The sequence below is a fragment of the Malaya genurostris genome, chromosome 2 (assembly GCF_030247185.1).
Source record: "Malaya genurostris strain Urasoe2022 chromosome 2, Malgen_1.1, whole genome shotgun sequence".
In the NCBI taxonomy this organism is placed as follows: domain Eukaryota; kingdom Metazoa; phylum Arthropoda; class Insecta; order Diptera; family Culicidae; genus Malaya; species Malaya genurostris.
In genome coordinates, this window is record NC_080571.1 from 53,544,996 (window position 1) to 53,567,713 (window position 22,718).

The following is a 22,718-nucleotide window of genomic DNA, read 5'->3' on the forward strand; positions in this document are numbered from 1 at the left end:
TTTCATATGGATCCGGAACTACAGGAAGATATGTGAAACGAAAACGTGATTAGTATAAAAATGTCCATTTCACATGAATTAATCAGGTTTATCGGGTTTGCAGATTTCGATAGTCGATAACCAAATAAACTTATTTCGGTTTTAGTGGTATTCAATTTTTGATTCGGAAGGTACCCAAAAATTTAATTCGCACCACGATTTCTCAAAGATGTCTACACTGATTTTCAAACTTTTTTAATCAAATGTAAACGATACAGCTCCTCAAGTGAATTTAACTGACTTCAGCTACACCAATTTTCGAATTCTGGTTTCTGTATCGAATTTTTTTCTCAAAACTTAATCATTAATTCTCGAAAAAAGTTTTCTCAAAAATTTCTAAAACAAAAATTCCAATTAAAGGATTTATGGTCCCATACAAAATTAACGAATTTTATCCGAATCTGATTTCAGATTCTGGAATTACAGGGAAAAAATCAAACCAATATAGAAGATGACAATCCCAAAAAGCTCCAAAGTTGGACTCAAAACTATTGCAATGTATTCGTCACATTAATTTATGGCCATACGAATCGGTTTGGGTTATGCTGGTTCCTGAATACCGGCTTTGGAAGTACCGTAAATAACCGTAAACTCTGAAAAGGGAACTTACTTCGACATCTCATGGAATGTTCAATCGATTGTAACACGTTTAGATTCAAATTCAATTCGATTTGAAGTTTTGACATTACAGGATAATGAGTGAATGGAACTTTAAATTGCCGCTTGAAACGATGGTCATTAAAATAATGTCATGAGAACTAAAACACCAAAGAATATTCATGCAAAAATCACATTCGGATTGATAAAAAAGGTATCATCTCACTGCTAGGTGGATTAGGCACGGATTTTTTTATGTGTGGCAGGCTCATATAAGCATGATCAGAAGAAATAATTGAATTATATTTCGAGGGGGTCGAACACTAAATTCGAGTCCCCAGTGGAATAAGACTCAGACAACTAAATTCTCAGTCAGTCTGAATTTAGCTCTTGGATTCAGTTCCAGTTCCTGAATTCTGGCCGATAATTCAGGTTCTAGTATAGGTAAATAAATGATATCATACGAACGATTTTCGGTATTCGGAAGTGTTGAATAAGCATGATAGCTTTATTCGTATTCACGTCCTCCGGTTATGTCTGTGACATTACCCACCCGCCTTTTTTTTGTGTGCAATATGTTCGCCAATCGGCAATTGATTCAATCTCTCAGAATTTTTCTTAGCGTTAATGAGATCATCAATTTCTAATTATCGCTTCGCTTGGATGAAAGCAGTGGGTTCAAACAATAAATTGAAGCGAAACAAACATTTAATTCCGATCTCATTTGGATACCGAAAAAAAACCCTGGAACACTTTAATGGCTTTCCAATGAACGAACGCTTCTGCCTGAGAGACGACTTATTCCAGCAGTTTCCAGTAGAAACGGCATCGTACAAGGCCAGCAACCCCTGGTAACATTCAATCCCGAGCGCAATCGACTCTGGTTCCTGCTGTGTGTTTTAAGTATGCTAATATCTAGACGACATGAAAGCTACCAAAATACGAACAAGGAGCAAAACACCGACCAGCAGTCGACTAAAAGTGGACTAAAAGCTTTCAGTCGAACGTGAAATCATTCAATTACCATAAAATCGATCGTCAATTTCGAATCGAACTGGTGGCAATCCGGAATGTTCTACTCTGCTATCACAAATTTGAAAACGAAATGTTTCTGCTCTGAAACCGGAATGAAAGGTGAAACAACGTTTGAAATGCAATAATAAAAAATCAACCTAAATTTTCTATCGACCCAAGGCTTATGGTTTGCAGGCAAATTATTGTTTAGGATAATCCTATGATTCAGCAGTTTTACTTACTGACGTGTGGCAGCAGCATTTATGTACTAATCAAATATGTTTGTTCCGTTTTTGTTTTTTTTTTTTGTTTTGCAGGATCGTACGTGCTGGCGTGGAAACGCGGCATCGCCATACTGACAGCCGGTTCGGTGAAAGTGACGCCGGATCCCAGAGTGCGGTTGGTCAACGGGTACACCCTTCAGATTCTGGATGCCACCGCTCAGGATGCCGGAGATTACATCTGCCAGATTGCAACCATGAACCCGCGGGAGATTACACATCACGTGGAAATTCTGGGTGAGTCGTTCAAAGCGTTTGTTTTTTTGTTTCTTTTTTGCGGCGGTTGGTGGTGTTTGTGGTGAACGATAACCGTTGTTTCAATTGCTTTGCTTTTGAAAACTAGTTCATTGAATGGAACACAATAAATGGAGGCGGTGGCTGGGAAAAAAACTAATTGTTTGACTAACTTTTGACACGGCAAAGATTAATGAGAGTCGTTTAGTTGATTTCATTCTCGTCTTGAACCCGTGCACAAAAGTTTAATGACCGGCCGATCCTTCTTGTCAAAAACAACAGTCCGGAGAAGGCAAATCGCCAACGGACTGGAAAATGCTAGTTTCCCCTCCTAGTCTAAAAACCTACTGCACTCTGTTGTGCTCTAGTCTTCGCCGTCCGCCGTAATTTCTCGATTGCCGTCGAAACGGACTACATTTCAAGACACGGTAATAAATCTTATTTACAATTTAATCCCTCCAATCCGTAGTAAATGAAAGACGCCTTTCTACTTCGATGCAGATCGCCTCCCCCATCGCCGCCACCGTCAACCCACGGGAAGCTGCGAAAGCTGAATCAGCATCAACATGCCGCCATGTCATGATGAAGAAGTTAAGCTCCATCAGCTCATTTTTCGACACGCAGCAAGGACTGCCTCAGATAGAGAGACAAACAGACAGACAGACAGACAGACAGACGGACGGACGGACGAACATAACGAAGGCGGAGTCAATTGCTTCGGTTATCTCCGTTGCTCGCAAATGAGATAACAACAATTGCAACAGCAGCAGTAGCTCACAAATAATTGTGAAAATTTCCAATTCCATTTAATCTTTCAATTTAATCTAGGGAACGAACCGTGCTGGCTGGGATTGTTATTGAGGCTTCCCGGGATTCGGGGCGGGTATCCGGAGATTGCACAATCCTTCACAGGCCGATTGGTAGGCGAAATTACCCGGTTTTTTTTTAAAAAGCGCGAATATTTTTCCTTCAGTCACTACCGCACAGAACAAAGAATCTAATTCCTAATTCCGAAAGATTTTTCCCCTGTTTGTTTGTCTATTTAACTGAACTGACGAAACACAAAAAAAAACACACACAGAGAGAGAGGGTGAGGAAGCAAGTACGCGGCAACAATTCCTGTTGCTTCTTGCTTCTGCTAGGTGTCATTTGCTGTTCCGTTTGTCTTTGCACTTCGGGGAAGACGTGATTGTGAAATTATAAAGGGGGGAGAAAAAGGAAACACATTGGATGTAAGACGGTGGGAACGAGATTTTTTTATTGGGGAAAGATTGCCTGACTCAGCCTGACTTTTCAAAAACCCTTGGAAAACTCCACCGCAAAAATTTCCAAATTAAGTCTCCCGTTAAAGCTGACGGCTGGCTGACATCCCGGAGACGGGATGATGGGAAAACTTCACGGCGAAATTGGCACAAACTATCTTCAACTTTTCAGATCGTTTGTACGACGACCTACATCCGTGTGTGTGTGTGCGCGCGCAACAATACATTTATCACCGAACAAAACGCCATATCTGGCAGTCACATGATTTGTACTAATCGTAGTTTAGAAAAGATTATTTTCCATCCGAGCATCTGCTGGGGGGACCAACCGGAGTGAAGAAACTTGACTACGGTAGGAACAAAAAAAAACCGACAGGACGGACAGAACGACGGATACCACAGAAAAAGGACTATCAATTGTGTACCGCCGCCGACGCCCTTTGGATAAAAGTATTTCGCCAGTTGTTGAGCGTGAAAAATTGACACTGGTGGAAAGTTCGCCGCCATGTGTGGTGTTAGCACGCGGGAAGCGTTAGTGACAACGGGAAAAGTTTCACTTTTATTTCCAGCGGTTCGTTTTTTTTTGTAATCCGCTCGGCAAGTCGCTATTTGTTAGAAGTCATGAATTTCCGACTCGATGCGTACACGCTTTTAGGGGTCGCGCAGGAATGGAGCTGGTTGTTATCGTGAGTGTATGAGAGAAAAATAGCGAGTTCTCGGAATATATTACGGCTTCAGTATGAAAGTGAAGATAAAAAGCGACGGCTACATAGTAGCGAAAGAAAGCAGATAATGCTGAGGGATTATAAATATGATATATATGTGCTATTTGCAGTTTGAGTAGGCAGTCGAGCGTACAGACTTTTCATAAACTATGAAACCGTTTTTCACTGGACCGGTCGGCTTAAAGCAAAACATATTTGCTGGATCAGCGGTGGCACAATGAAGAGCGATTAAATAATTTACTACATAAGCTGAAACGAGGACTGCAAACAAAAATAAAACGGGTGATATCCGTACGGAAAAGGCATCGTGATTATCTAAAAGCAGTCAGCAATGTTGTATCATTCGACACTGAAGCGAAAATCTACACTGCTGAATCAATTAATTACGCAATTTTCAACGATTTTTACCTCTTTCGAACGACTCAATACTGCAATAATCAAAAGCACTCAGCCGACGCCGTATGTTTGGGCCACGGTGAGGCATGAGATAGTAATTTGTGGACACCGGGTTCACTTAGCATTCGAGTTCTGTTCCCGGTTTCACTCGATTTAAACTCCGTCTATATATCCTGGAAATTGTCTGAGAATTAATATTTAATTGTATCATTTCATTTCATTTCACTTTAACCGTTTATGGTCATTCGTCGCACTTTATTTGTGTTCTAAAACCTCAATTTACCTATTTTTATCTTTATCATTATTGTCATCTTCACTAGAAGTGACCTATATTAATATAATATAACTACATACTTATGCTAACTTAAAAGTATTATTTTCAATTTGACAACAATGACAATAAACATCCATTGCACAGTGAGGGAAAATGGACCAAAAACGCGATGTTTTTTTGGAGGCATGATGCAGCTGACCACAAAGCACTTTTTTGTGTAAAATGGTCAGTAAAATCGATTCCACGTATTTAGAAAGACCGCACGGAACGGTATCATGTTTATTTTACCCCAAGATCCCTGTATTGTATTGTATTCAAGCTTAACTCCGCCTTGTAACTTTTTTTTAAACATGCAATAAAACACAAACGGTTCACCCGATTTCAAAATTTATTTTCTCATATTAAAGTACAATCCTTCCGGTTAATTGTGGAATATAATTTCATTCAAATGGCTGCCTCGGCTGGCATTGCAGTACGCCATACGGTCGGTCCAGTTTTTTAGTACAAGGCTTGAATTGTCTCTGGCTTGTCCACATAACACTTATCTTTGACAGCCCCCCAAAGATAACAGTCTAACGGCGTCAAATCACAGCTCCAAGGCGGCCAAACGACATCCTAATTTCGACTGATAATTCGATCTTCGAAGACTGTGCGCAGAAGATCGATCATAGAGTTGGCTGTTTGGCATGGAGCGCCGTCTTGTTGGAACCAAATGGTGTCCAAGTCTTCCTCTTCAAGTAACGGGAAGAACCAATCGCTAATCATGGCGCGGTAGCGCTCGCCATAGACCGTGGCGGCGGCTCCTGGTCCTGCCTTATTTTCGAAGAAAAATGGCCCAATGATGCCGCCAGACCAAAATCCGCACCAAACCGTCACTCTCTGAGGATGCATCGGCTTCTCCATCCGAGAATATGATTTTTTGGCAAAAATCGGCGTCTTCTTCAAGCTGATTTCCAAAGTGTACTATTTTCACGCGTTCCTCAAGCGTATACACAACCATTTTCGTTCAGCGGAAGGATAAAACTAAGTTTCTGTCGAATCAGAAGTGACATTAAGGTTACCAATGTCGAAATAACCACTAGTTCAAAAAAAAAGTTAGATGGCGGACCCTGTATATAAAAATGGATGTAAGTTTGTATGTTTGTTTTTTCGGTTTTTAACGATATCAAACTAACTAGAGATTATAAGAAGAGAAAGAATATGAAATTATAGAGCCATAGTACTCAAGGAAGAGCAAGGATGTGAAGAATAAAGTGCGGAAAAGTGAGACGTGACAAGGGTCATTTAAGTAAGCAGAAGGCTTCTCGTATCTAAACTTTTACCTTCTACCAGAGGAGTCGAACCTAGGCATCTTAGCGATACGAGTCATCCGAGTCTCTGATACGTCAGAAAGTAAAGTAAATAAAGTAAAGTAGTAAATGGCAAACGACCTTTGTCTTTACTTTCTGACATATCAGAGACTCGGATGACTCGTATCGCTAAGATGCCTAAATTCGACTCCTCTGGTAGAAGGTAAAAGTTTAGACACGAGAAGCCTTCTGCTTACTTAAATGACCCTTGTCACGTCTCACTTTTCCGCACTTTATTCTTCACATCCTTGCTCTTCCTTGAGTACTATGGCTCTATCATTTCATATTCTTTCTCTTCTTATAATCTCTAGTTAGTTTGATATCGTTAAAAACTGAAAAAAGTAAAAATTACTGACTGACCAGAAGTCATAAATAAAAAAGTAAAAAGTTTGTATGTTTGTAACGCCATAACATCGGAACTACTGAACGGATTGCCACCAAGCTTGCCAGAGATACTACTTGCTCTTCTGAGATGGTCATAAGGGTATTGTGATGAAGGAGGGAGCGTAGTAAGTGTCCTTAACAGGGGGGTTATGAAAAAAATTGTCTAATTTGACGAGAATCGATACTTTTCTAAGACCATAGAAACATTTTGCAAATAATAGATATGATTATATGGGGGTGGATGTAGCAAGTTCCTTTAAAAAGAGGAGTGTAATGTTATTAATGACATAACACCGGAACTACTAAACGGATTGCTATAAAACTTGTCAAATGTACTTCTTGCTCTTCAGAGATGGTTATAAGAATATTTTTATGGGGGGAGGAACCGTAGCAAGTGTTATTAACAGGAGGGGTTATGAAAAAATCATATAACTTGACAAAAGTTGATATTTTTTGAAGACCTTAGAAACATTTCGCATACCTTAGATATGGTTATATGGGGGATGGATGTAGCAAGTGTATTTGAAAAAGGGGGTTTAATGTCCGAACTAGCATAACTCCGAAACTACTTAACGGATCAAACTTGGAAAAAAATTATTTAATTTGACGAGAATCGATACTTTTTGAAGACAATGGATACTTTTTGCGCAACTTTGATATGATTATAAGGGTATTCGTGTGGAGTGGATGTAGTACGTGCCTCTATAAAGGGGATGTAATGTTTGTAACGGCATAACTCTGGAACTACTGAACGGATTGCTATCAAATTAGGCACGGATACTTCTTGCTTTTCAGAGATGATCATTAGGATATTTTCAGGAAGGAGAGTGTGTAGTAAGTGTCCTTAACATGGAGGAGGGAGTCAATAACGAAATTTAAAAAAAAATTGAAGAGAATCGACATTTAGACTAGAAGGAGGGTTTTTTGAAAATAAACTTTCTTCTCCCATTCTTTTGTAAAACAAGAGAGTGGCAAGAATTTCAAGGTCGTAGTAGATTTTCCTTTAAATAATTTCAAAAGATCTGGTTCCATTTTGACGGAGAATTAAAAAAACTAAGGGAAAATTATCATTATCTGCCTATAAACGCAAGTGTATTTAAGTCTCAGTAGATCTGTAGGAAATTCACTGACAAAAGGGAAGTTAAATCAAAATAGATTATAGGGTTATTTAGAGGGTAAGGGAGTTTTCGCAACATTGGTCTGAATTGACGAAATCATACAATTAAGGTGCATTTTTTATGTAAATTGAAAAAAACTGTCGACTCAAGGTGATGAAAATAAGTTTACAACAACATTTGTATTAACTGAATCGTTATTCTAAGGAGTGTATCGATAAGTAGTTAGCAACATTCAAACAGTTATTACTCTGAAATGGCTTAAATTTTTGCAGCGTGTTTTGCGGTGACATGTTTGTTTGCATGTCAATAACAGCTGCGCAATCGATTGGTTTCGGTACGGTTTATCGTTTCAATGATGAGTCGAATTGATCCGGGAACGCGAAAAAAAATTCTGCACACTTGGTGCTCAGAAAGTGGTGTCACGTACAACGAAATTGCAAAACGGGTGAAAGTGCACCACACCAGTGTCAAAAATATTATCGAGAAGTTCGGTGAGACCCTTTCCACCGGATTTGTCCCGATCCGGTAGGAAAACGGGTCCCAGCCAGCCTGCCCGAGACTTAAAAGTGGTTGAGTACATCAGGAAAAACCCAATCGGCGTCGACGCGGGATTTGGCCAAGCAGTTCAACACCAGCATCGGGATGATTCAACGGATCAAAGTTCGGAACTCCCTGAAAATGTACAAGAAACAGAAGGTGCCGAAAAAGTCCCTGGTACAGCAAGTTCAGACCAAAACAAGAACGCGTAAACTGTATAACCGGATTCTACAGAATAAAGACGGATGCATCCTGATCAACGGCGAAACCTACGCCAAGGAAGACTCTCGAGCGCTGCCCGGACCGCAATATTATACGAAATCGGTGTACCAGGACCTGGACGACACTGACACCACGGTGGCGATGGAAAGTTTGGGCAGAAGGTGTTGGTCTGGCAAGCAATTTGTACCTGTGGTTTGCGGTCGTCGATTTTCTTCACGAAGGACACAATTAACGCCAAGGTGTACGAGGAAGAATGTTTGAAGAAGAGAATGCTGCCACTGTACAGGCCTCTCTTCTGGCCGGATTTGGCTTCAACCCACTACGCCAACTCCGTTCTACAGTGGTTGTCTGAAAATAATGTACAATTCGTGGAAAAGGACATCAACCCATCGAACTGCCCGGATCTTCGGCCAATTGAAAGGTATTGGGCAATTGTCAAGCGGCACTGGACAGCTGCCACCAGGAAAGACACAAAAGTAACTGTGCAGAATTTAATGAAGAATATCAAGTCCAAAGTGCGAGCGTTTCACAGAAACTAGGATTTTCTTCAATATAATCAGTGAAATGCATAAAAATGTAATTTTTTTACAATATATCGAAAACTGATGTCAAAACATGTTTTTTTTTCGCTTTTTTATTCAATAATCAATGTTGCTAACTACTTTTCGATACACTGCTTATTTAATCTGCTAGCCTTATTAAGACAAGAGACATTTGTGCAAAGCCTTTTCCAACCACTTCGTCAGTCTGATCACTACCGATTTCTTGTTCCTCATTCAACTCATTTAACACAGACGACAAATCATTCGGGTTAGAATGCTCCTCGATTTCGGATTGAATCTGGTCAAAGTTATCCTCCATATCCACCATGTTTCTGCAGGCGATCTTTAATTTCTCTCACTGGAGGGTCTTGTGAGCACAAGCTTCTTGCACGTGCGTGTTCCCGTTTCAGCCTGTCGATGGTGATGTTCCGTTTATTCAACAGCACTTCCATAGTCGCGGATTCGCTGCTATCCGGATTGAAGGACCAAATGTTGCCCGGGGGTGAGCCAATCTTCGACTCAAGGATGAAGTATCGTTCACCGCTTACGTCCGTAAACAATCATTGTGAGTGAATGTATTTCACACTCTAAAAAATTCAATGATGTGTAGATGAGATGTATAACGGTATCGTTTTGTGTTCGTATTCATAATTTCATCTGCTTGATATAAATTCAGATTAGCAGATTTTGTGAATATGTTACCCAAAAAAATTCCAAAATTAAATCCAGTAGTAGGTCAATAAAACCTATATCTGTGTTTTTCATTTAAGTAATTTTCTTACAAAATCGTTATCTTAGATATCTTCCAGTTGTTGAAAATAAATACCACCGGATTGATTTTTGCTGCCATAAGTTTACTGGAAAAGTTTCTCCATCACGATAATTCTCTGCTTCACGGTGAAGATAGAACTTTTCATTCCGCTTAAAGGGATCATTTATAGCATCAATAATGCATACGAATTATTACCGACCGAAAGCAAAGCGCTTAATTTTCCTCCTGAACGACCGTTCGCGGAATCCCATGGTCCGGCCACGTGAGTCGCGTACCGATCGGATTCCATCCTTGCACTGCATTCCCTTGCTTCGGAACCATAACTTCGATACAAAAAAAAAAAAAGAAAATCAAGTGATACTTGCCCGTACACGGAATCGCCCGATTTTCCAATCGAAATGACATCCCCGTTGCGGTCCAAGGGCCTGCGGGTCGATGCGAACATGCTCTTTCAGCATACCGACGATGGAGCGGAGCAGCAGAAAACGATTTCTCGTGCATTGGAACGTTGCTACCGTTCCTTCCCGTACGGAAGGGCGGAAGATTTATGCGACGGGCAACTAATCCCAAACTGTTCACCTATAAATCACCGTATAGAGAGCTAATAAATAAAACATTTTGCACCATTTTCCCCGCGAGCGAGACGACGAATCTGAGGGCCGCAACCGAATGCCGTGTGTGTGTGTGTTTGTTGTTGTTACTGCTGGTGGCTTCGATGCTTTCCCACGGTTTCCGGTAAGCCGCACACCAAAACGGAAGCTGTAAGTAAGAGATCTATTGCCACATTTTTTTTTCATGGCCAGCTTAGACATAAAGCATTATTGTAGAATGAATTCAATTCAGAAGCAACAACAGCTCTAAGGTTTTTTTTTTATTTCGGGCGCCTGCCCTATGTTGGCTCTCACAAGAAGTTCCGAAGAAAAAAGTTCGCTGCACTTGATGCAAGTCGGGTAACTTTTCCGAGAGCGATGAAAGTTTTGAATGTTCCTGTTTCACTCACCAGGTTAAGTTGACTTAAGGAACCACTAGAGAATAGCTCGAAAACCATTCCGTCTAACTTTTCTGTGGATGCATAATTTATTACGGTAAGAAAATCTGAATTGAGTTTCTCAACTTAAATAGTTCCTAAAAATTATTCACACTTTAGAATCTTTTATTGCTTAATTCATTTGGTTTTAACTAAAAAAATCCAACCTTATCCCTCGCCATAGGTGGATAATTCTCGCTTCCTCTCGAGTATCTTGCTGACGTGGCACTCACTTGGACTAGCAGCCATTTCGAACGATAATAAACGTCAGTCGAAGAGATAATATTGAACCTCGATTACCTTGTTATTTCCGGCATTTGCTGCGATATCTTCGAAGCCAGCCGGGGGTTGGTGATGTTTGCTTCGTGTTTTCACTTCCGCTATCGCTATTCACTTAACCCTCACCGTCGGTTCGGCAAACATCTATGCTTTCTTTCAATTGGTAAGTCTTGACACGTTGCTCGTTTCAGACAGACAGCAACGTATTGCATTGACTATGATGGAAAGTCGACAGGGAAACTTGTTGCCAGGTTACTGTCGGTTGAAAAACCCGGCTAGGATTATAATTCAAACTAGCACTTTAGTAAGAAAACGAGAAACGTTTTTCTTTTTTGATCTCATTGACAGCTTTCATCATTTAATTCATTTTTTATGAGCCGTTTCATTGGGTTGGAAGCAAAATGTAGTTTCTCTTTTACCCGACCAGAGAAATACAAAAAACAAATGACGTAAAACTTAACAGTTTCAATCGATCGTCAAGCATGCCTGTTTACAGACTAAATTCACAACATACCCGATCAGATGGTAATAACAGAATTGTAACAACTGAAGTAATTTATTTCAGAAATATTTTCTAACAAATATTGAAATATTTCTGGCTGGTAAGCAGTTAAAATAACAAAAATTATAACAAAAAAGACTTTAACGAGAAAAAAATCGTAGCAAGTTTTGAAACGTTTGTATCACAATTATCATTGAATTTGATGTAGCTAAGCAGAAATTCATAAAAACAGTTGTAATAAATTGAATAGCAAATTTAACACGAACAAACTATATCACAGCTAACATTTAGCATCGTTTTAATTCAAAATTGTTGATTGATTTTTTTAAATTAATGAATAATTTATTTATTGATCTAATTTTTCTTTTAGTTTTTTTGAAATTTAGATCATTATATTTTGATATAAAGCAACGGAAAAATCATTTTTTCAATTAATGAATTTTATCATGAGTCTTGCAAATGAAAGTAAAACATCATAACTGATTTTGTTATTATATTGTTATCATAAGTTTTAACTTTCAACTGATTTCATTTGTTAAATATCTCAAAATAATACAAATTGTTATACATATCAACTGTTGATATACTTGTGTTATGTGCATCTGATCGAGTATAGTTATAAAAATGTGTTTGTGTCAAAGTATCAAACAAAAAATTTGAGAAAATTGATGAAATCTTCATTGGAATCAATAGAACGATCAATATCATTTAATGTTTGACGATGATTTCATGCAAATGCTGGCCGCGGCTCCGCTTTAGATGCGCAAGGTTTAATTTTGGCACACTCTTTCCAACATATCGCCCGGTATTTCGCAAAAAAATGTCCCACAAGAAAGAGTCCAAAGACGTTAAAACACATGATTTAGGCGGGCTAATTGATTAGCCCAAAACGTGATATATACTGTTCACCGAAGGCAGCTCTCAATGTGGCCATTGCTTCGCGTGCCGTGTGGGTTGTGGCACCGTCTTGTTGGAACCACATGTCAGGCACGTCGAATTCTTCCATTTTGGACAAAAAAACAATCGTCAATCATCACACGGTACAACGTTCCAATCATCGTAGCCTTTGAAGAAGTACAGCCTGATGATGCCACCGGCCCATAATCCACACCAAATAGTGACTTTTTTTGGAATGCATTGGTAGCTCTTGCAATGCTACAAATAACTCAAAATTATAATTTCAATAACTCAAAATTATAATTTCGTGCCGAAATGACGGTTTTGATGCAGTGAACGACAATGCATCTTCGGGTTACCAATCATTCTAGCTTACACAGTTGACTTTCAATTTCAGTAAATTAATTATAAAAGAACGTTTTGATAATTTATTCCATTGAAACTATCCGTGCACCGTGTTTACTTCTGCAGGCGAACAATTTGTTACTGTCCTATCTTATGATTTGTGTGTAAGAATAAGTGTGTCGTGAATTCGTCGTACTCAAGTATGGGTGCACTGTTACAATTCTGGAATATATCAACCTATGGGAACGGTATTGGATTTTCAGAAGTGTGAAGTTTTATTCGTATCCACATCAACCAGTTCTGTCTCTGACATTACCCACCCGTCTTTTTTTCAAATAGTTTTTGTCGAAAAATGACACATCCTACAAAAAACCTTGATACTAGTGATTTTCTCAAAATCAGTCAAATAAAATAATAACTAAAAATAATGAACAAAACTGATTTTTGATTTTAATCAAATTTTACCTCCAGATAGGTTCCTTTTCAAACGTTCGTACATTGCAAGTCATAATCATGAAAGATTCCAATGAAATTTAATTTATGAGAAAATTTCAACGAATAACCAATTGCCAGTTACCCGATAGCTGCAGAAAATATCAGGGCTAGATGAGAAAAAGTTTTTGTTAGTAAAACTTTATTCCCTTCAAAACGCTCTTTTTACAATACATGGGAAGTTGACAGGGAACAGAATTATTCATTTTGGGACAAAATGTCATTGAAATAAAGCATTATAATTATCCAGTGAAGTATTCCATTAGCGAATTTTTCAGTATGTTTTTTTCGAAAATTTGACTGACTTTGTGAAAGTCGTTAGTATATAACTTTTTTGTAGGCTTTTTCTGTTTATAGTAAATATTTGAAAAAAAAAAACAGTCTAGATGAATTTAGGAAAAACGTGCTCATTTTGTCAGTGGTTTTTGCGATACAGTCCTTATGCTGTCAGCTTGGAATAAGGTTTGGTGCAAAATTTGTCTTTTCGAATCCTACGCTGAAAAAAACACAAATTTTCTTAAATTTTGAAAGTCGACTTACAAAAGAGAAACATCGTTTTCGAATTCAGGTTATTATGTTTATTTCCAACTATCCATGTATTGTTAATTGACTGATAAATGCTTCTAGTTTGCAGAACTTTTTAGTTTGTTGGCATATACATTTAATTCGGAACCTCTTTTCCTGTTCCGGAGGCACCGAAAGTAGTGAAGAAAAACTCCAAAAGTAGACCTGACTTCGATTTCTCAGCGAAGGTTGAAACGATTTTCAAAAAACTTGATTTAAACTAAAGCTCACATTATCTTAAAAACTAATTATATAAATCCGGTACGTAATGGTACGTGCTGGCACGGAAGAAGAAAACACAACACGCCTTTGCTAAGTTTTGTACACGCTATAATGAAAACGAAACGGTTACGAATGTCTGCTACTGGCGAGTGATTTTGGTAAAACACGATGCTGCAGTTAATAAAAATCGTAGCTATTTTACGATAAGTGCGACCGTAATAATGTCAACGAATTGGAATTTATTTCAAATAACAAACATACACCGGATTTTTAAGCTTCGTGGTGTACTATATGGGGCATTCCACGCAAAATCAGCTACCCAAAAATCTTTTTTTTCATCCAACTATTTTTTTCGGTAAAGAACTCGAAAATATTCGACACGTATTTTTTTATTCCAATGCCTGTTTTCAACAGCCTATACTGTAAAATCTAATAAATATACAAAGATTCGTCCAAGACATGAAATGTGCGTCTTTTCCTTAGCTTTCAAATAAGCGATTCCATTAAACAACCATTATAATTTATTTAATGAAAAAAGTTAAAAATAGTAAACAAATAAAAAAAATTCAAACTTAGGCCTAATTTTTTTTCTTTTTTAGTTGAAAAAATATTCCTTTGGGGCTTAACTCAATCTTGGCAAAGTTTCAGAGTGGAAAGATGAAAACTTTCGGTGAATTTTTCAATCACGACCCGCACGCGCGAAGTGTACCGCAGCGCAACTCACTCGAATACGGGCTTAACTTGTCGACACATGTCGCGCCACTGATCGAATCCTAACTTTGAAAGTTTATTGTTAGCAACGTTACAGTTAAGATTGCGGTGTGAAAATAATTGCATTTATTGCATCAAGTTTCTTCTTCTCTTCTTGCGCTGTCTTACGAATACTCCAGTTTTTTAGCAAAACAATTAAAATTCTCATTCTCTAAGATTTAGTTGCATCTTTTGCGTAAAGTTTTTGTTTTAATTCGGTAAGATAACCGGAAGGCAAATGTGGTTCATTCTAAGAAGGCAATCGGAATTTAAAAATATTTAAAATACGAGAAATGCAATGTTTCAATGTATGTAAATACAGGGTGATTTTTTAAGAGCTTGAGAACTTTTTTAAACAATAAAACGCATAAAATTTGCAAAATCTCATCGGTTCTTTATTTTAAACGTTAGATTGGTACATGACATTTACTTTTTGAAGATAATTTCATTTAAATGTTGACCGCGGCTGCGTCTTAGGTGGTCCATTCGGAAAGTCCAATTTTGGGCAACTTTTTCGAGCATTTCGTCCGGAATAGCCCGAATTTCTTCGGAAATGTTGTCTTCCAAAGCTGGAATAGTTACTGGCTTATTTCTGTAGACTTTAGACTTGACGTAGCCCCACAAAAAATAGTCTGAAGGCGTCAAATCGCATGATCTTGGTGGCCAACTTACCGGTCCATTTCTTGAGATGAATTGTTCTCCGAAGTTTTCCCTCAAAATGGCCATAGAATCGCGAGCTGTGTGGCATGTAGCGCCATCTTGTTGAAACCACATGTCAACCAAGTTCAGTTCTTCCATTTTTGGCAACAAAAAGTTTGTTAGCATCGAACGATAGCGATCGCCATTCACTGTAACGTTGCGTCCAACAGCATCTTTGAAAAAATACGGTCCAATGATTCCACCAGCGTACAAACCACACCAAACAGTGCATTTTTCGGGATGCATGGGCAGTTCTTGAACGGCTTCTGGTTGCTCTTCACTCCAAATGCGGCAATTTTGCTTATTTACGTAGCCATTCAACCAGAAATGAGCCTCATCGCTGAACAAAATTTGTCGATAAAAAAGCGGATCTTCTGCCAACTTTTCTAGGGCCCATTCACTGATTTGCAAGCGTTGCTCGTTAGTAAGTCTATTCATGATGAAATGTCAGAGCATACTGAGCAAATAATAATGCATGAAAATCATAACCTCAAAAAATCTGAGCAAATACTAATGCATGAAAATCCTAACCTCAAAAAATCACCTTTTATAAGAAAAAGATTGTCATCATTGTCATCAGTCTCAGAGAATTCATAATCTGTTATCACTATTGCATCAGCAGAATTTTCCCTCATAGTTGAATAGTGAAAATTGCATCATTTCGCAACTTTTCCAAAACTGTATGGCATCATTATTTTAATACTCACGTAAATCCTACGCCCCAATTTTACTCGCTTTCTGCCTATACGGTGTACAAAAAACATCATTTGCTTGCAAAAAATCATGAAGGGAAGAAGAAACCCGACGCAACGAATGTTTTTGATTTTTGCTAACATGAGTCTTAAAGTTAAACGGATTACAGCAACAATTTTTTATTTTTGAATTCATTTTCACACCGCGATCTTAACTGTCACGTTTCTAACAATAAATTGTCAAAGTTAGGATTCGATCAGTGGCGCGACATGTGTCGACAAGTTAAGCCCGTATTCGAGTGAGTTGCGCTGCGGTACACTTCGCGCGTGCGGGTCGTGATTGAAAAATTCACTGCTCCGAAAGTATTAATCATTCCACTTTGAAACTTTGCCAAGATTGAGTTAAGCCCCGAAGGCTTATTTTTTCAACTAAAAAAGAAAAAAAAAATTAGGCCTAAGTTTGAATTTTTTTCAATTTGTTTATTAACTTTTAACTTTTTTCCTGAAAATAACTTAAAAGCTTTTTTTATGCAATCGCTTATTTGAAAACTAAGGAAAAGACGCACATTTCATGTCTTGGACGAATCTTTATATGATTTTACAGTACAGTCTGTTGAAAAAAAGCTCTTTTTGCAAACGCGAAATTTCAAAAAATCATATCTCGATAATTCCACGTGCCATATTAAAATTAAAAAATACGTGTCGAATACTTTCGAGTTTTTTACCGAAAATAGTTAGATGGAAAAAAATTTTGGGTGGCTGATTTTGCGTGGAATGCCCCATATGCATTTCGCACAGCCGGTAGTGTCAAAATAATTTTCAAAAACAATAATAACAACAATAATAACTATCTTATTACATGTTTTATGCTGCTGATTCATGCTGTTTTGGTTGACTTGCATATGCAGAAGTAACAGAAACGCAGGTTCGCTTCGTTTGTTAGATTTCGTTCAATTGGTTTAATCGAAATAGAGCATGAGATAGTAAGTCAACCAATTGGAAGTGAAGAAAACTCGTTGTCTTTATAATTAATATTCAGAATGGGATTTTAGCTTCTCTCATATGGAAAAAATATACAATCACTGTGAAAACCGATCTTTGCACCGAAGTCCGGAGGCCCGAGTGTTTTCTCGGAAATGGCTAAACTGTCCAAGTAGCAAACATTGTTCTAGTACTGAATTCATTAACTTTTCTCGCAACGATTATTCGATTGGAGAAGCGCACTTTTCTTGTATGATGTGCAACAAGCTTCTTGTTTCATATGTTTTACAACAGTAATATTTGCTAAGTCGAAACCGGAATTGAGACTGCTTAAACGATGTCGTGTCGATGAAAACCGGATGTGGAATTTAATCCATTCAGGTTTTTGAGTTGGTTTCACAAGCAGTAATATGAATTAATTTATCATCCCTTACAAAAACGTGTTGAATCCATTGTCTAACATATCTAACAAATATAACCGATCTGAAGGAATTGTAAAACATGCCAATTATAACAAGTTTTAATTGCTACTTGGGCGATTTTCACCAACCTAGAATCTAACAAAAGGTTTTAAGATGTCTCTCAGAATTAAAAATTTATTCGTCTACCAACTTTTGATTGTAGGCAAGGAACATAATCACCTATCTTGTAACAAAATTTCATCCAAATCAAAAGTGTTTCTTTTTTGCAAATCGACTTAAAATTTTCAAATTTTTTTTTTCAGTATAGGAGTCGAGTAGAATTTTTTTATTGCTTTTATTCGAAAACTTTAAACTTTTCGACAGTCTAGATCATTTTTGGAAATACACCTTCCAAGATAGTACAATAAGAAAAAAAAAAACGGTTCCGGGGATTGAAGATGGTGAACAAGTTCGAATCATATCTCCGATAAAAAGTTTTCAATTGTCGCTATCCCAACTCATCATCTAGCTTTTTCCGATTTTTCTCTCGTTCGAAATGGATTGATGGTTAAGTTAACTTTACCCCATAACGAATAACTGATCCAAATTTTTAAAAGTCGTCGGTTGTACTGCGGCCCGACAGGTTTTTTGCCTTTCTCTATAGAAAGGTATTAGAATTGCTGGAAAAACCGACTTTCGAACGGAGCCTCGTAGACCCATAGTGTTATATACGATTCGACTAATTTCGACGAGAACGAAAAATGTCTGTGTTTGTGCACTTTTCCAAGATATTTTTACCGTTTGAAAGCTATTATTATGCCATTGATCGAGTTCGAAGATCAAACGGCTGTGACTTTTGGTTTCGGAGATATGATGGTGTAAGTGACGTAACCGACAAAACACGTTGATTTTTACCGCTCTTATATATGTAAGGGTGCCAATATTTTGGGATCACCTCTAATTTAGTTAAGCGCTATTGTTTAAAAGTTTAAGTACCTCGAAAAAAGTCTTCATGCAAAATTTGATCTACATCGGACATAGGTAAGGGGTGCTACCCACACAGAACCTCCCGCGATCCCATTTCAACCAGAATATTAGTTGATTTTCTGAAATCGATTGGTTAAAATTTGGTACAACTAATCGATTGTTGTTTTAACTAACTGTCATTTTTGTTTTTCGATTAACAGAAACGATGGTTGAAACAACTAATTTAATTGGTTGCAAAAAAATGCTGTCAATTAGTGAGGACACACACCTTTCAATTTCAACAAATATTTTAGTTGAAATAACTGGCGTTGTTATTGAAACAAAGTTCTGTTAGTTGAAAAATAAATCGATTTTATTTGTTTTAGACATTGCAAATAGTTAAATCAACTCGAACAATGTTATTGATTTGCGAAAATAATCAAAATATACTTACTTGGAAGTAAATCAATGATCGAATTTGAAACATAAAATTTCTGCGCATACCTGAAAGATTACGAGATGATCATTCATTAAAATTTTCTAATTTGTCACCAAATCTCTTTCATCTTAAACAAGGTTAACTTCATCACAATACCGCTATTAGATAAACACTTGTTATGGAATCATAAATTTTTCAAATCAAATCAACACAATTTCACCAAACGCTTTAACCATCGATGTTGTTTTCATTGACATTTTGAAGCGACGCGAACAGATTTCAACTAAAAAAGTTGTTGATTTTGCATTGCGATTATTGTTTTGCTTTCAACTGTCTCCAGCATTTGACAGCATTCTAAACAACATATTTTTCAACTACTTGAATATATGCAAATCAAAAACCATATTGGTTGAATCAAAAAGAAATTAGTTAAATCAACTCTCGCAAAAATCAAAAACTGCGAAATCGCAATTTTATGATCGAAGGGTTCTCCGTGCAGCGGTTAAGGTTTGAAAATTTTCGATCTTGAAAAATTACCATAGGGGGGAGTAAAATTAATTTTTTTTTGTTGATGTCAAACGTCTTGAAATTGCATGAAACATCGAGATTTAGTGTCAACTCAAAAAAAAAAATTTTTAAAGATCGACTTTCCGGGAGATTTGAGATATTTTTCAAGATTTTTTTCCAAGATGACACTAAATCTCGACGTTTCATGCTATTCTAAGACTTTTAGAATCAAATTTTTTTTTCGATTTCGGAAATGTCATGTGCAGTTCATCTGTGAGCTATCTGCTGTTGCACGTTCTCGGTATGAGTTTCGCTTCAAATAAGAACGATTGCGTCATCCAACTGCTGGTCGTTTGCGTTGGCGAAAAATACAACCAAAAGTGGACAACGATGCGGAACATTATACAAAATCAGCCGGATCTTTTGCAAATCGAAGGTAAAAATCATCAGTTTAAGGAGTGTATCGAAAACAAGCTGTCCACAAATTTGTCTTTCAAATTATGATAAAACACTATATTTTATTCAAACTAAAAATTGATCCTTTATTGTACGAGGTTAAACTTGAGCATAATAAAAACCGGATGAAATTTAAGTTATTCCTTCATGAATTTTCGAACTGTTGATCGAACGCTCTTCATCAAGTTCCGGACAAGTGTTACATCGCATTTTTCGAACGCTTGAGCCCAATTTTTTTGAACTCCTGCATGTTCTCAGCTGCCTTACCAGTCTTCTTGAAGACCCTCTTCACGATTGCCCAGTAATGTTCGATGGGTCGAAGCTGAGAGCAATTTGGTGGTTTGATATTTTCCTCAACGAAATTTATACGCTTTTCCGCAAGCAAATTGAGAGTGGTTTTGGCATAGTAAGTCGACACTAAATCCGGCCAAAACAGTGGAGGTGTACCATGCTTCTTATATAAAGGGAGCAACCTCTTCTGGAGACACTCAGATCGATAGATTTCTGCATTTTTAGTTCCGATAGTGTAAAAAATGGTTGACTTCAAACCATAGGAGCATATTGCTTGCCATACCAGTACCTTTCGATCGAATTTCTCCACTTGAATCGACCTGTCCGCATCGCTCACATTCTCCCCAACGACGACAGTGAAGTATTGTGGACCTGGAAGGGTTTTTGAGTCCTCCTTTACATAAGTCTCATCGTCCATCAAAACGCATGCATCCGTCCGGACACTGCAAAAGACGCGAATACAATTTCCGGGCCCTTGTTGCTGCTCGCTTCTTCTGTTCTACACTTTGTTATGAGTTTTTCTGCTTCTTGTAGGTCTTTAGGTGATTTCGCCTCTTGATACGCTGGATCATTACGACACTCGGTCCTGTTTTTTGGGCCAAATCACGTATTCACATTGATTTGTTCTTCATGATTAGAGATACCACTTTCTGGTCCAGTTTCGGGTTGAAAGAACCGGGTGTTTTACCTCTTCCTGGTAGCTCATCCAAAGAATAGTGTTCCCCAAACTTATTAATGATGGTTTTAACACTGGCATGATGAATTTCAAACCGCTTTGCCAATTTTCGCATAGTAATACCCTTCTCACCTAGCCTTGTGTCCAGAACCTTAATTTTCACTTCCTTTTCAATACGTGACATTTTGAAATCGCAGAATTTCAATCGCACAAACACGTAAACAAACGAATCCTTACATCCAAACGCACAGCATGCTGTGATCTGATCATAAAAAACCATCACAAATACATGCGTACAACACATGTTGGTGGATAGCTTACTTTCGATACACTCCATTATGAAAATCTAGAATTATTTGATTAGTTTTGTGCTATTTTCGCATTGTGAAATTCGCACCAAACGAGTGCAAATAAAGCTAGCATTTGGCTGCATCGCATTCGAGGGAAATGTTCCGAACAGTGTTCAAAATCTTTGAGAATTCCACAATTTGGCCCTTCTGAAAGACAGAATCTCGTGCAGTATTTTGATAGTTTCTTTCACTCCAATATAGAGATCTATGGAATATGATTGTATGACAAACTTACAAACAAGGATGGCTTTTATCGTATCAAAGAACGTTCAACTCTTCAACGATTGAATCAGTGCCATCAAAGAGAAACGGAAATCATCGCAACAACAAAAACCTGGCATGGCTCATAAAACATAGAATCGACTCCAGTGCGAGAGCGAATTTCTCTCGGTGACATTTCTGAGAATCAAAGGTTAGCACGCTGCTGTGGGGATCCTCTCTGAAGCAATAAACAATTCTCGTTTCGCGATCCGATTCTATACAGGCAGTTGACAATTGCGATAGAATCATTTTACTATTACCGCTTATTCTAACTATGTGCGTATAACCTTTGTATAAGTTGTGTCAATGAAAATGTCTGTGAATGCTCCACACAAGGGTTTTGAAATATTGCAGCCTAGTATGAGAATCATCAAGTTGAATCATCGATTCGATTTTCTGCGATAATTGTCAACTTGCGATTCTCTCTTGGGAAATTCCACACAGCGGCGATCATTATCAGACTGTAATTTTTTTTAAGGGCGTGAAATACTCAGAGTATGAAGTGGAGCGAAGAAATGTAGAAAAATTCTCTCACGGTTCATGCATTGAGAGACTCGAGTTCTTGTAGAATCTTCTATCGGATTGAAAATGTTGTATACAATATAGATAGCAATATAGCAGCCTCTGTCAAGTTTTCGGCAATCACCAACACTGCTTACAAATGACTTGGAATGGCGCCCTACTTCCTGAAATACAAACGTAATAATCCGTAACCAAATAGGACTTCAAAGCCACTAACGGTCCTTTTCAGGATACCAACAGTAACGTGAAGAACTTATTTATAAAACTGTCTTAAATCGTTGTCCTACTTCCTAGTATACAATCTTTTAAAACCAAATGGTTCTGTTCAGCACTAAAAAATCTTAAACGGTCAAATGGTATCAAATCAATTGATATCGATACACATCTCGAATGCAATCCTACGTCAATCTCGCGGTTATGTCTCTAGCATTAGTTTTTTGATCTGTTATATGGAAATTACTAACATACAATTGGCAATGCGAAAGATAATTTTACTGAATATGGCATAGATGTTACGATTTGAATTAACAAATAATACAAAACTGTTCTAGATGGACTTATTGTAGCATGATTATAAGCGAGAAATGATTTGTTTCTTGATGAATCATAGCATCTTCGATCGTCTTTTCTTAAGTCCAAAAACAGACTCATAC

General features: G+C 37.7%; 1 protein-coding gene across 2 annotated transcripts in view; it reads left to right on the forward strand.

The window, feature by feature from the left end:
- LOC131431176 (hemicentin-1-like) overlaps positions 1-22,718 on the forward strand; it is a 400,232-nt gene that overhangs the window by 288,466 nt on the left and 89,048 nt on the right. For both annotated transcript variants that reach the window (XM_058596735.1, XM_058596736.1), the window contains one exon: positions 1,968-2,168. In XM_058596735.1, coding sequence (XP_058452718.1) covers positions 1,968-2,168 — 201 coding nt within the window. The remainder of the gene's footprint in view (positions 1-1,967; positions 2,169-22,718) is intronic.